Source organism: Lissotriton helveticus, chromosome 2_1 (genome assembly GCF_964261635.1).
Source record: "Lissotriton helveticus chromosome 2_1, aLisHel1.1, whole genome shotgun sequence".
NCBI lineage: Eukaryota > Metazoa > Chordata > Amphibia > Caudata > Salamandridae > Lissotriton > Lissotriton helveticus.
The window spans coordinates 1,741,647,225-1,741,663,249 of NC_136059.1; the positions used below are offsets into that span (position 1 = coordinate 1,741,647,225).

General features: G+C 41.2%; 1 protein-coding gene across 2 annotated transcripts in view; it reads left to right on the forward strand.

Moving 5' to 3' along the window:
• The window catches only part of SVEP1 (sushi, von Willebrand factor type A, EGF and pentraxin domain containing 1), a 1,097,507-nt gene that overhangs the window by 651,341 nt on the left and 430,141 nt on the right, over window positions 1-16,025 (forward strand). For both annotated transcript variants that reach the window (XM_078676696.1, XM_078676697.1), the window contains exons 20-23: window positions 458-555; window positions 1,977-2,073; window positions 5,738-5,851; window positions 7,164-7,277. In XM_078676696.1, the coding sequence (XP_078532822.1) occupies window positions 458-555; window positions 1,977-2,073; window positions 5,738-5,851; window positions 7,164-7,277 (423 nt within the window). The remainder of the gene's footprint in view (window positions 1-457; window positions 556-1,976; window positions 2,074-5,737; window positions 5,852-7,163; window positions 7,278-16,025) is intronic.

The following is a 16,025-nucleotide window of genomic DNA, read 5'->3' on the forward strand; positions in this document are numbered from 1 at the left end:
AGTACTCATTTCTATCTTGATTGATCTGTGATTGTGCCAAATTATTGTCATTCAAACTATGAACTATTCCAGGTAAATGTATGGAAGCACTGCCAACTCACATAAAATGTTGTTGAAGGACCAGGGATGCAGAAATGTATAATTTCATTGTTTTCAGACTTACTGAACTCAAATGCTTTGCTAAGTGGTGCCACACTCGCGAGCAGTGTTTGTGCAAATGAACTGCTAGCATTGATTTGCTGCAGTACATGCCCTGTTGTGGTTAGGCTTTCTTTTTAATATCTTCAAAACAAAATGCCCTGAATCAAGATTCCATCCTGTTATTTGCTGTGTAAAACCCAATCAGCATAAAAATTGTATGCCCTATTGTATTGTATGCATTTTGTACCGTTATAAAATATGAGGAAAACTCTGGCTCTGTGCAGCACCAACTCCTTACCTCTGCCGTCTCTTCCAGGTTTTGGCTCCAGTTTTTCAGCGGCAGAGGAAAGTGTGATTGTTCCTACTGTTGCATCAAAAAGCAAAGACAAGAAGCCGTACAAAGTCAGCAGCCAGGCAAGAGTACAGTTTTTTTCATATTTATGGACACTGCAGTGTAAATCAGTGGGAAAACATACAAAATGTGATGAGAATCGTTTGTTTCCCGTATTTAATGAATCTCAATGTGCAATCAGTGATACAGCAATGCTTCATTTCTAAACATGCTTCAGAGATAGCTAAAGTGATGGAGTCAAAGCTGATCATTTAATAATTACCATAAAGCCTCCCATCTCTTCCAAATATCAACCCCCTGGCCTGGGCGTACTTAGTGTTGGGTATTAATGTAGGGTTGCTTCAAATAGATTCAACATCTGGGACTGACGCAGAGGCATTTCAGTGTTGAGACTGGCAGAGCCTGTATTTGTGCTTATCCATGGTTATATTTGAGGAACTATATACAAATGGCAGTGCCTTTGACCAGCCCATCACTCACTATCTTTATTGTATGCTTGATTGTATCCTCTGTTAAGGCTTTACTATTAATCCACCTAGGTAGGTTTGCAGAACATTTGGAATATCAAGAATTGATTTCACTTGAACTCATCCGCATAGCATTCAGATTCTTCCCATTCTATATTTTCCACTAGTGCTTCCCCCCCACAAGACCGTGCTTTTCAAAAAGACATAGTAAGAAATATAGTTGCAAGATGGCAGTCTTGAGCGTGGTACAAGTGTTAATATGAAATTTAAATTGTCTTCTGATTGTTTGCAATCATGAGGTCTTTGGGCATGATTTAGACTTTGAAGGACATTTTTTACTCCCTCAGGGTGACAGAGTGAAATACTTAATCTGTCTGACGTATACCCGCCCTCCAAATTTGGAGCTGTCCTCCGGCCTAACTCTAGTCTTTCCCCAGAACCACTGTCATGATCGTTCCTGTGGAGGAGTTTATAGTTTGATGATGGCTCTGTCAAACATGACAGCTGCTTGCCATACATTTGATCAAGTTTTTGTTTCTTCAAAAACAAAATCCCAAAGTGGATTGAAAAAGCAAAAACGAATTACCCCCCACACCATAGGAGATTTTTCCCATGGTGTCGGTGTCATTTAAATGTTTTTCTTGTCCATTACCGACATATTTTTCATGGCGATATGGGAGTAAAACACAGCTATTAACCTTCTAGTCTAAATAGGGCTAGCAGTGGAATATTCACTGTTGCCACAGGATACCCTCACCGCCAAACTCTAAATCTGCCCCTTTGCCTCGCAGCCTGTCTACAATTCTCACTCGTATAGAAAGTATATTTTACTTAGACTCCTTGCGACTTCGTTTTTAAGTTTACTGTCAGTTTATATGTTTTCACAAAAGTGTCAGAATATATTTTTTACTATTTGTATAAACTATATGTTATTGATTATGTCAGACTTAAAATATTTTGGTGTTCACATACCAATTGACCAAGATATATAATTTAGGCATTTATTTTCTTGGCAGGTTTTTCATGACTGTTTTCAAAACCCCTGTCACAATGGTGGAACTTGCAAAGAAGTTGGAACTGGATATATTTGCTTGTGCGTAACTGGATACTCAGGTACTAGAGATACACAGGTGCTAGCATGTGAAATAAGTCCTATGAGAAATAAACTTTGAAGAGGCACAGTTCAAGTGGGCACAAAAGCACTTCTGCATCATAGTTGGTCATTATACATCTATAGAAACATGTTTTAGAACGAGCAGGGCAAGTGCAACCGTGCCATATAAACACTGTAATCAGCAGTATGTCATGCAACTCATTGGAAGACTTCTCCGAACTGACCATTAAGTAGTATATTCCATCCGAAGCACTCTCCTGTTTGCTATCTGCCACAAACGTCCTCGTTGTCCCCTCTTCTTTCATCATCTATTTTTAACGACTTCCTTATATTTTTATAAATATCAGAGTGGGGTTCGAAATATTTGTCAAGGGTGGACAACTTCTCTCTCAACCATGCTCAACAAAATGTATTTTGAACATAAGGCATGAAGAAAATGCAATAATAAAAATGGACGTACCATAAATTGAAAAGAATAAAGCCATCAAACCTGTGGTTTTACTATTTGTCGCTCAGATTAAGGCTAACACCGCAATAACTCCTGTGTTTTGTAACCGTCTCAATTATGGTTTAACCATCCATAACCAATATTAAAATGAATACGCTAAGCAGTAAATGTAAGAGTATTCGAGGCTTATAATTGCTGATACATGCAAACGAGAGATAGTTGTCATGATGTCATGCTTCTACTTCCAAACACCCAACTAATTTTGAAAGAAAACGGCAGTGACAGAATTGTAAATGTAACATATACATCCGTCATCTTATTTATCAAATGTATTCAAAGTGATTTACATAGAAAATGTGGTTGGCAATTATTATTAGCCAATGTAAATTGATATTAATTTAACCGACCTTGGAAAGCAGAGCTGACCTTGACAGGATTCATAAGTGTTCAACTAACTGTGCTAACTTAGGTTCCAATTACGAGTTTTCATTGGAGCAGTGGCGTGGAGGTGACAAAACTTGTGCCGCCTGCCCACCCGATTCGACCATACAGTAGTCGTCTAGTCAGGCAGCGTGGTGGTCCCATGACTGTGCCTCTGTTAAAGGTGGCGCCGCTATTAAAAGAGGCACTGCAATGGGACCGCACAACGAGGTTCCTGCATGGCATGGGCTTGTAAGTCCATGCCGTGCAGGAACATATGTGCATGCACACAGGGGTGCACATGTTGTGTCCCCCTGTGTACATCCACATATTCATGTGGCACAGGGGGGCTCTGACAGTCTCCCTTTGTTTTCTCTCCAGAAGACTTTTTATGGCCGTGGAACCGCCATGAAAAGCCTAGCTGAGAGGAAACTCGTAATATGCATGGAGGAACCTGGCGTTCCTGCCATGCATATTGCTGCATCTCACCTTCTCCTACGCCAGGGAATGGCGGTTCCCTGGGGGAGCAGGCAGTCACCAGGCGGTCCGGTTGCCCGCCTCGTAATTGGGCGGTCGACCGCTGGTGCGGCAGTGGCTGGATCTGCCACTGCCAACGCCAAGCCACCATGAGTCAGGCAGTCCTAGGAAGCCAGACTTGTAATTAGGCCCTTAGTGTTGATCTACTTCCATGTGAATATCAACTTCACCCTGGGTATTCCTAACAGGTTAGGTCTAGTGTAGGGGTTGGTGGTATTTTAATTGCATGAGGAAAATTCACAAATGTGAAATTTCCTGACATTTTAAATTAAACATATATGTTGGGCACGAGTGACTGGTTTGAGCATGAAATTACTCTCTCTTTAGAGAGACACTTTCTACTTAAATATGTGTCCGGCTTATGTTTCCCATTACTTTTTTTGTGAAAAGAATTGCGTTGCATGATATTTTCACAAGACTGGCAAATCACATTTTACATAGTGTTCATAAACGTTTGCAAACAAAATGAGGTAATTTCGATTATTTGCTTAACTTGCATCCTAGAAACCTTGGTTATAATTGGCACTTCTGCAACTGATCAAAATAACTTATGATTCTGGGCATCTCAGTTCATCTCCATTTGATTTAAATTGTAAATACATGTACATTTATAATGTGTGCTGCGTTAATATATGTGTTGTGTGTGCTGCCTGACATCTGGTATTGCCCCCATTACATTGTCCCACTACTATTCACTACTCATCCTGATTTTGTAATTTAGTTTCAACCAGACCTAACACTTCATGCTTTTTTTGTAGGTAGAGTTTGTAACGTTTGAAATACTCCACTTAACACAGTGAGATTGTTTTTGCAGGGAACCTAAGGCTAGTTTTGCATTATACAAATCACTACAAAAATACAACTGGAGACGAGACTGCAGAAAAGCACACATTTAAGTTACCAAACATTAGTGGGTGCAATTATATATACAAATGTTTGCCTAAAATCCTACCTCTTATACCAGTTGCCTGTATTGGTGATGGTTGAAATGAATGCTTCCAATATAATAAACAATATACAGAGTGGAGAAACACTTTCCATCTGGACGAAGAGAAGAGTAAAAAAAGGTTCTAAAATTAACTACATTTCGAAGAACACTTTGGCAAAACCATTCAGTCTCAGAGCTGTTGGACTTATAAATGCTTGTTTGCTTTGCATTCAGGCAAAGTAAAAAAATAAACAATCTAAAATCGAGGCTGGAGGGTCAACACGCCTATGCATGCACGAGCAGCCATCTTAAAATGCTTTTTATATCACTTAGTAAAAATAAATCCCAAGATGGCCGTCGGAATGTCAGCACACAAGCGTTCACCTGTGCAACCAGCTTGGGATATTTTTGTCATAAAGAAAAAGCTTTCCATGATGGGCACCTGTGCATGTTCAATTGTGCATGTGTGCTGCTGCACCAGTGGCCATCTTTAATTTTTTATTGTTATTCTTCATCGTTTAATTTATTGTTTCAAGATGGCACACGTCCTTTGTCGAACAGTAAATGAAAAAACATAAAGTATGCGCGTGATGCCACACACATCGAGAGATAAGCAGCCTGGATACAGTGTGCAGCTGCCGACCCCTGGCAATAGCAATAAAAAATATAATAAAAAGAGACTAATAATGAGCAAAAACAGGACGGTTGGGTAATCTGAGCCCATGACTCGGGGGCTGGCAGGAGCAATAAGATAGAGCAGGGAAAACGGTTTAATGAAAATAAAATGAAGAAAACAGTGAACAGGTGGAGGGGGCCTGGTGGCTTAGGTAGAGAGACAGAAACCCCATGTGCTTCTGTGGAGTACTAAAAGCAACATAAGAAAAAGATTCCTCCCCTCTTCAACAGTGGAAGGATACAGATCATCCAACCACAAATCATGCAAAAGAGAACTTACTCAAAGGGTGAAACAAACACATAAATATGGAGGAAAGCCATCCAATAAGAACACTGAACTGAGCTATACATACAAGGCATTCAATCATGACCAAGGGATACCTAGTCTAAGTGTATGCTAAAGTAAGAAAAACAATTTTGCTACTATTTGATTAAAAAGTAAAATGAAGATTTTTCAGAAGGTCATGGAAGATAATTGGTTACAGAATTACTGCCATACAATGAGGAATAAACCCAGGTGCGACAGTTAATGAACGTCTAAACTAAGGGAACAATTGGTTTGGTTATGTGGAATTGTAATGAGTGGTTGTAGTATATGTAATAATTTGATTACGGTATTGCTTCTCAAATGAGACCATAAATATTTGTATTTTAGGTTCCAAATGTGAAATGAACATTGACGAATGCAAATCCCTTCCCTGCCTGAACCAGGGAATTTGCAAAGATGGCGTGGGGGAATTCAGTTGCCAATGTCAACCAGGCTTTGGAGGTATGAACATTTTATAAGGGCCACTTAACACATAATGCAAATTTCTTTCAAGTATTAAAATCTAATTTCAAAGATTAGAAGACCACTTGTGTGACTGTAATTGATATGAAATAGATTTTTCTGCATATTGGTGATCTGGGAATACAACAGGCTTACAGTATGGTTTCTGGTGGTCAAGTTAGAGCACGTAGCATGCCATTTTACGTGATTCTTCTGAAGCTATTTATAATTAAATGTTAAAACATTTTAATTAATCCTCTGAAATGTGCAGTGTGTAGGCCATTACATTTCGTTGTGTTGCTGGCTGTGAAACAGACAGTATGTCCTCATTTTCTCTGAGGAGTTGGGTAGTAGCGCCACTGGAAGAGGGAGACGCAGTTTACCATTGCCGAAATGCAGAAGATGACCTGCTTACCCACCATCGAAGAAGGAATCAAAGACCCTCGAATACTGTCAGATCCACACTTGAAAGACCACAATACATGAATCCTGCATAGAGCTTGCCTTATGTATATTGCCTCAGCATTGTGTCACCATTTTAGAGCTACTCTGTTATCTTGATGGTGAGGATGGTGATGTATAATATCATTATACAGTATAGGGCTGTTTATTTGTAATGTGGGAGCAAGTTTAGCTAGTAAAGGAAGAAAATTGTTAGATTGTGTAGCATTTGGTATACTATATATTTGTGTCATCTTGCCCTTTTTGTAGCATACGATCTCTTCCCTTTTTACATAGGTAACATATTCCATGATTCCTTTCTCCCTATTGGGCAAGGAGAGCTTTGGTTGAGCTATAACTGATGTCAGTAGTCTTGCCGATGTTCATGCCTTCCAGAGTAGAACAGTGTGCCACTAGTTAAGGCTTCATTCCTCTTTCCTCACCGAGTATCTCATGGATGTGTGGTGCACTGTAAGTGAAACTAGGGACACTTATCAAGCATGCTCATTCCACAAGCACATAATTGCTTAGTAAAATGCTTACTTCTATTACAAACCAGGCTGGCACTGACCAGCCAAAGTAGGTGTTACTTGATGACTGGTCATGGTGGAGTTCTTTGTGATTTGTAAAATCTTTAGTTATTGATCTTCTCAAAATTATCATTTCTTTGCATTTATTTCATTGTGGTAGATTTGTGTGGTATGGCACTCACATCTATAGTTTACATGGTTCAAGCACTATCTCCAAATGTATGTCTTCTATTAGAAATCCTCTATTAGAAATGTGTGAAAGACTGATTTTGATTTCAAGAAATATGAATTTGTCAGGTCATTGTTCTAACTTTATGACAGTATATTTAAATATGTTTTAGGCTTGCATTGTGAAGTAGACATCAATGAGTGCAGTTCTCAACCCTGCCTTAATGAAGCAACGTGTGTGGATGGAGTTGCTTCCTATCACTGCACATGTACAAAGGGATTTGAAGGTAAGTTATCTGCCTACATAAAGTGTGCACAATCCTTAATGATTGCATTCTGTAGGGGACTTTAATGTATGTTTCTAAAAATAAATCAAAATGTAGAATTTAAAAATTGTGTAGCTTCTAGGTCTTGGGTTCTAGGAGGTGAAGCTCACTTCTAGCTCTCATGCATTTCTCACCATTGTTGGCGCCCTTCATCAAAGTGGTGAGATGGTGGCTGTTCTGCCAATTAAATGCTAGCTCATTGGTTGCTCCTCTGGATTGTGAACAGTGCCTAGTCTTGATTTGGTGTGCGATTTGTACTACATAAATAAATATAATTTTACATAGTTATATTGGAATAGGAAGGAAATTATACCACTTTGTTTCAATTAAGTCATGCTTATTTTTCTGTTCAGAAAGTCATGAAAAGAACACCAACTCCAGTTTTGTAATCTGTGAAACGTGTGCTCACCTGATGTTTTTTTTTGCTAGTCAGTCAACTTTATATTCTATACATGTTTACAACTAAAAGGATTGATGATACAATAGAAAATACTTAGATACAATACACCTATCATTTTATGTAGAGTTTGTGAATTCCAAAACAAACATACATTTACACAAAATGTAGGTTTACCTTTGTGAATCGGGCCTTTAAATTATAGTGTTAGACACATATGTTGGGTACATCTAAAAGTAATCATTAAGGCGGCTCCATTGATCATTTGCCAGGGGAAAGAAGATTTCTGCAAAGCAAAGTGCATATGCACGTTGACAAATGCAGATTGAATGTAAAACGTTCCACAAGAGATGACAAGTCTTTATGGTATGTGATTCTCTTAAACTCTAATGAGTCACAGGAGGGTGATGTCAGCAGGCGAAAACTCCAGTGTAAATTCACATATGTAGGAAGGAAGCAAATCTGGCCCTTATTTCTTTTTTTCTGACTAACCTAGAAAACCATGAAGTAAAAAGTACAATAATGTTTATTCTAGCGACTAGCAATTTCATCTTGGCATTAAGAAGTAAAAGTGTGAAGAAGTATTCCTAAGAGTCTCTATAATGTACACAATTCTATCTATGTTATGTTATGTTCTTTTAGCTAACATTTGTATGAAGCACTACTTCATCTTGTGTGGTACTGTAGTGCTCTCAATATTTGAATCAATTACAAGTGGACCTATATGTTTGGTTGAAGAGGTTTGTAGCTGTAGTATGATAGATTTCAGAAGAAGGGAATGTTGTCATGCTGTGCCGAACTTGAGACTGCTAATGTAAGCGCAAATGTCTCGAAATATGATGGGCTTTCCGTCCTTTCTTTTTCAAAGTGGTTTACTGGCTTGAGGGAGTAAACCACTTTATATGGGTATGCTGGGTCCACCCAAAGGCAGGATAGGCATAACTCAAGAAAACCAGACACTCCACCAATAGAAAGATTTATCAGATCCCCAAAAATGATGATGTCACCATAGGCAATCCACTGATACCTCCAGGGTTGATAAAATAAGCCACTCAAGGAGATGATTTTATGGTCCAGAAGAAGACGTAACGTGTAACCCAAGGAATCTGCCCATAGCCGTAGTATAGGGTCTATTGGGTCCAACTGAAAGAGAAGTTGGTGCAGCTCAGGGAAACTCTACTGAAAACCCCAGTAGAGGGTCTGTGGAGTCCCCAAAAAGTTGTGAAGGTGCAACCCAAGGAAATCTATCATACGTCAGTAGAAAGTTGCTGGGGTCCACCCGAAGGATTGTGTCAGTGCAGCACATGAAACAAATGAACAGCCTCAGTAGAAAGTCACTAGAGTCACCTAGAAGTATAGAAGTTACAACACACCATGGAGAGTAAGATTTCTGACAAATATGGAACGTATTTCCATAAGTTAACAGGAAAAAGGAAGGAGGGGTTGATGAAGAGGTTTGAATGAAGTTTGTGATGGTATGAAAAAGCAGGTGACTTTCTAGGTTCTAACAGGTCCAAACAGACAAACCACTATAGATCGATGCTCTTAAATTTCCCTGCTGTTTATGATGGAGCAGGACACCCAGTGAGGAGTAATTCTACAGGTGCTAAGTTTTCCTATTCCATTGATAAGACTTCAGGTTCAGTATTTTTTACTGTATGCATTTAATTCATATGAACTAATTTTAATGAAGATTAGCTGACCATTTTATATCGTATTTGAAACATGATTTTATTAAACATATATTTTGTTAACAAACAAGTGGCAATTTGTACTGGAAACACAATGGTTGAACTCACTTTTTCATCTTAAACTTTTGTTTGTAATTGAAGCCAGTGGGTAGTGTCTTTTTGTTGTCCTTATATATTTTTTTAAGTTGTATTTTGTTTCATCTGTAATGGGTGGAAAAGAAATGGCTGCATTCTACACGTGACACCAAAAGTTTTTTTTTACATTTCAGTTTTTATTTATATTTCTGCACCAGGAAGGGTACAAATGTTTTTTTGTATTACAAATTTTACATAATGGATCAATATTTTTGGGAACATTTTCCAAGTGATTTTATGTAGGCAGGCAATGATAAACGGGATATCAGCAATTTAAGCACATTTTATCATATTTATATGGAATTACAACATTGTTCAATTCAGGAAAAGTTCACTTATCTGTGTTCCTTGAATGAATGAATGAATGAATGAATGAATGAATATACACTTATAAAGCGCTTGGCTACCAAAGGCCTCCCAGCGCTAGAGACAGAGCCTAAACGGAGAGAAGTCAGGAAATTCAGGAAAACAGCAGAGTCAACAGACGTTTGCAGAATAAGAGATGGTTGGCTTCAAGCCAAATATGGGGCCCAATTCACAGAACTAACTTAAGACAAAATCCTAAACTTACTACCATTTTGGTATTCACAGAAGGCACTTACTCATTTCGGTATTCACAGAAGTTAGGAGTCCTAACTTTAGGACTCCTAAATGCCTTCTGTGAATACCGAAAGTCTTAAAGTTAGGATTTTTCTCAGTTTGGGAGTAGTAAAGTTAAGACTTCTAACTTTAGGACTCCTAAATGCCTTCTGTGAATACCGGAAGTCTTAAAATTAGGATTTTTCTCAGTTTAGGAGTAGTAAAGTTAGGACTCGGTTAACTCTGGGAACAGTCGCAAGATGTTTCTTCTCAGAGCGCAGTGATCTTTTAGGGAGGTACTAGCCGAAAGTGACTTATGGGCGATACACAAGGCCTTAAATCGGATTCTTTCGGCCTCTGGCAACCAGTGCAAACAGATAATATGTGCCTTAGCAGATTCCCTATTATGAGCCTGCATGAAAAGTCATGCAGCACAATTTTGGACAATTTGCAATTTTTAATTGTAGAGCAGGGGGAGCCAAGATAGAGCTCATTGGCGTAGTCAAGCCGCTAGAGAATCAGGGCTTGCACCAGCAGTTTCCTAGCATTAAAGGGCAGGAGGGGTAGAATCTTCCTGATTTAAGGATATCTAATTCTGATTTGATAAGAATGAAAGTGCTAGTAAAAATATTTAATGTAAAATGTTGAGCTATGTAACTTTATCCAATTTTGGGAGAAAGCAATATATTTGCTTTTCCACTTCTTTTTATTCTATGCCACTCAACTCCTCGACACTGAACTCACCCCCACTCTATGCCACTCCACTCTACAACACTCTAATCCACTCCACTCCAATCCACCCTACTTTTCAACATTCTCCAGCAGTCTAGGGTATTCCTCTCTAGTTTATTCCACTCTACGCCATTCTACTCTACACCACTTGACTTTACTCCATTCTACACCACTCCACTCTACGCTCTACGCTCTACAGCACTCTACTCCACTTTTCACCACTCCTACTGCTTTACTCCACACTAGGCTACTCCACTGTACACAACTCACTCTCTCACTCCACTCTGACACAATGCTTCACTCTATGCTACTCCCCTTTATGACACTCAGCACTACTCCACTCTATGCCACTCCACTTTATGACACTCCAGTCTACGCTACCAAACTCCACTCTACGCCACTCCACTCTACAATACTCTACTCCACTCCACTCCAATCCACCGTACTTTACAACATTCGAATCCACTCTCTGGTACTCCACTCTATGTCATTCCAGTCTACACTACTCCACTTTACTCCATTCTATGCCACTGGACTCCATTCTCTCCACTCTACAATACACTACTCCACTTTTCACAACTCCATGCCACTTTACACCACTCTGCGCAACTCCACTGTACTCAACTCGCTCTGTCACTCCACTCTGTGGCACTCTGCTTTAATCTATGCAATTCCACTCTACGACACTCAACTTTACACCACTCTATGCCACTACACTTAATGGCACTCCACTCTATGCCACTCCACTCTACAAAACTCTACTCCACTCCACTCCAATCCACCCTACTTTATGACATTCTACTCCACTCTACGGTACTACTCCAATCTACTCCACTCCCCTCTACACAACTCCACTCTAAGCCACTCAAATTATCGCCACTACATGGAATTAAACTTTATGCTACGCCTCTGTACTCTACAACATTCTACAACATTCTACTCTATGCCACTCCACTTTATGACAATCAACTCTACTCAATTCTATGCCACTCCAGTCTATGCCACTCAACTTTACACCACTCCACTCTGCAATTCTCTACTCCACTCCACCCGACTCTACAACATTCTACTCCACTCTACAACATTCTACTCCCTTCTGTGGTACTTCGCTCTACGACACTCTACTCTACTCTTTACCACACCACACCACTTTCCTTCACTCTACGCCACTCCACTGTGCACCATTTTCTCAGTTTCAATCCTCTCTATGAGACCGTAGACCGCTCTATGCCACTGCACTCTACAGAACTCTACAATTCTCCACACTATGCCACTCTACTTCACAACATTTTACTCCACTCTATGCTAGTGTACACCACTTCACTCTACAACATTCTACTCCATGCTAATACCCTGCAGCGCTCTAGACTCGCCGCAGCTGGTCCTCTTCCCGCCCACTCCACAACCAGGAATAATTAGAGCAGTTTCCTGTGAGCTCTGTGTATTGCATTTCTTATCCAAGGGACAAGCTTTGAACTCTTTGTTGGCCGGGTGCTGTTCTTTTGACCCTCAACCCACTCCTCGCGGCTCCCGCTTCGCGGGCGCCGCTCGAGGCTGAAGACTCTGTGGACTCCTAGCCCAGGAGAGGAGCTTCCTATCGACGCTGTTTGCCACAGCGGGACTGCGAGGACCAGCGGGCGCTGCGCTCTAGACTCGCCGCAGCTGGTCCTCTTCCCGCCTACTTCCTGTTATATTCAGTCACCGTCATACGCGCAGCGGGACGCGCGCGGGGCAAAGCACAGAGCTAAGACCGGGCAAAGAGCAGGCCGTTTGAGGCCGTTCGAGGACTGGCGAGACTGGACTGGGCCATCCCCTTTTTATTTTTATTTATATTTTATCTTCTGCTCTTTTCTATTGTTATTTGGGTAAAATGGTAGTGACCAGAGGGAACAAAACCAAGGCCCCGGGCAGCGTGGGTAAACTGCTTGGTGCTATGGATGACTTCATAACTAAGGCGAATACATTCATAGACCAAAGCATATCATTGATAGAAGAGAGAGTATCCCTAGATCTTGCATTTGCCAAGAGATCCTCTTTGGGTAACCTGGCCGATGCAAGAACTCCAGTTGTTCTTGGGAAAAATAATGAAGGGGAGAGGGAGAGTCGTGGGAGGCGAAGCCTGCCAAATAATGTGGATCTTTCCGTGTCTCAACTTGCAGATTCGCAGCTAAGCACTGATCTGGAGAGAACCCCCGACTTACTTCCTCAAACCCCCACTCAAATAACCTCTTTGGAGAAAACTCATGAAAGTGGAAGGCGGGAGGGTGCGATAAGCAAGAGAATGGACTATCAAGTAAATCTTAGTTCGAATATGTTACATCATATTTCAAGCGCCCCTCAGGATCCACCCCCAGAGTAGAACATCTAGTAGTCACTTCTTTAATACATCATAACGAGCACGAAACCCCCACCCTTATTGACTTGGAATCCCCTACTTTATCACCTACCAATAGGGGACGAGGAGACGGCGAAAATACACAGCTATTAAAGAAGATAGCTGATCTATTTAAATCATCTCTGCAACTAATAGAAAAAAGACTAACACAGCTGGAGATGCAGATATGTAAGCTTGTTAAATCCCAACAACATAATCAACTAGTAGGGGCTCAAAATACACGGGGAAAATCACACAAATCAACCTCCCACACAGCCTCTAAATGCCCCCCAGAAACCCGCATCCGATCCGAATAAGGTAACCCAAGTTGCAACATCCCTCCTCCCGATTACCAAGAGTACCCCGAACATAGTGACTAAGGCATCTACTATCTTGCCACAAGGAAACTCCCAGCCATTAATCTCACCAGCTCCAAACTTAGTGGCTACAAATAAGGCTACAAACAAAGTAACATCAAAAACACCGGCCTCCCAACTATTGGCCCCTGACCCCCGGTCCCTAAAGCTTATAGAAATTTTCCCAGAGGCGCCGGGGAGGGCAGACTCCCAGTTGATTTACCACCTGAGGCCTCGCTCTATGTAGCGGTCATGACCGGTGTCCCAGAAATTGCGGATCACAACACGGAACCGGGCTGGTCCCTCAAAAATAAGGTACAACATTGGTTACAGAATAATCGTCCCTTTCCCCCAACATGGAACGGAAGGATTCTGTCAGTACGTAGGACTCCATGGGTGGGCAAAGCAAGAAAAACGATCTCTGGGGATTGTATTCTGATTACCTTCGAGGACCTTCGTATAGCAGATTATATCTGCTCCTGGGAAGATACGAATGTAAACGGAGGCATCAGTGTCAAACCACTTTCTTTTTTCTACCCCTTAAGACAACCGAAGGGTTTCTTCCAGGACTATGATCCCCCATGGCCCGCTCCTGCTCCCCGACATATCGACTTTTACAACACTGAATATCAAGGGGCCCCCAGACATCACGACCAAGATAACTCATGGCATCTAGTGGAACCTCGACAGCAGGGTGGCGGCTGGGGAGAATGGAGGCCTCCTATCCAAAGGATGACTTACAGAGAACCGCCCCGTTGGGAACCATGGTACAATATCCCGACGACTAACAGATTTAGCGGGCTCGAAATGGTCGATTGACCATCAACTGACACAGAACCTGCTAATCCCTGCTCACCCCACCAGAGTTCTAAAACAAACCCTTCCCCGGCACCAATAGAATCAATAGGGTTAAAAGCTGACACACTACCTATACCCATCCTCTTTTGGAACGTAGCAGGCCTGCTGAGGACGGGACGGCTCAAAACTTTTTAGAACCCTATAATATAATTTGTCTGCAGGAGACATGGTCCACTTCCGAGCTTCATTTACTAGGTTTCAAAACATTTCTTATCCCAGCGGTTCGTAGCATAATAGGTAGGCCCAAAGGGGGGCTAACAACGTACGTTGCGAACACCTTGAACCAACTAAAAGTGACCACTATCCATTCTGATTCCAATTGCCAAATTCTTTTACTTTTCTTTGCTAACAAGGAGACCATTCTTTTGACTAATTTCTATAACAACCTAGATGAAGATCAATTTATGACTCTTCTCAGAGACGTTCATGAGAGATTAAGCCAACTCTATCAGTGGAAAGGCAGCCATGGGGCAAACCACCTATTATGGGGAGGGGATTTTAACCTTCACCCGTGCCCACTGGCGAATTCACACTGCTGTGGGATTGTCGATGAATTTGAGCTCCCATTAGTACATCTTACTCACAGTAAGGCGGGGAACGCCTTAAACAATGTGCTTTCCGAACTGGACTTGCAAATCGCTAACCGCCCAAGTTCGGACTCATGTTGCCTAATTCCGACCTATGTGGGCAGAGGTCACCAAACCACAGTGGATTACATTTTTCTGTCTCCTGGACTGTCAGAGATGGCCAAAGACTTCCAGGTTATTGATAACTCTCTGAGTGACCACTCTGCGTTGAGGCTCTATCTTCAACTACCTAAATATAAGCACCAAAATATAGAAATAGTAAACACTCTCGCCCAGAATAATTTAGAACTAGGCAAACAGAATGGATATACAATAAAATGGGAAAAAATTAACCCAAGTGAAATCACCAAAAAGCGGGTCAAGCTGGCATATTCTAACATAATTAAATGCTTGGACTTCTCGGTAAATTACGAAGAAGTCCTAGACAATTTTAAGCAAATCTTAGAGAAAATCAAGGGACTACTTTCGTCTAAACTAACGTCCAAACACTCCTGCAAGAAAAGGTGGTTCAATCACAACTGTACTGTAGCCCTTACTAAACTAAAACTTGCGCTACACAACAAACCCAGAGACATGGGACAAATCCAATCTCTCAGACGTGAATACATTAGGGAACGAAAGTTAAGAACTAAGGAACTGAAGCAGAAACTTTGGGATGACCTGCATAAGAGTGCCGTCTCAAAAAATAGCGAGGCTTTTTGGCGCACAGTTAGAGCCCCTTATCTCACCGACAACAATATCCCCAAGCTCGAAGTAGCTATTGATGAAGAAACTTGGATGGCCCATTTTACAAAGATCTTTAAAAATGAATCAACGATTGACTGTTTCGATAGCATGCTTCCAAAAGTACATTACCCAATCCCGCTCCTTTTTGACATACCCGACTTGCTACTGGCCTTGGAAGCAAGCAAAACGGGGAAAGCCCCAGGCCCGGATGGGGTCCCAGCGGATTTCTTCAAATACAACTTGGACCTCTGGGCACCCATTCATACAAGAGTAT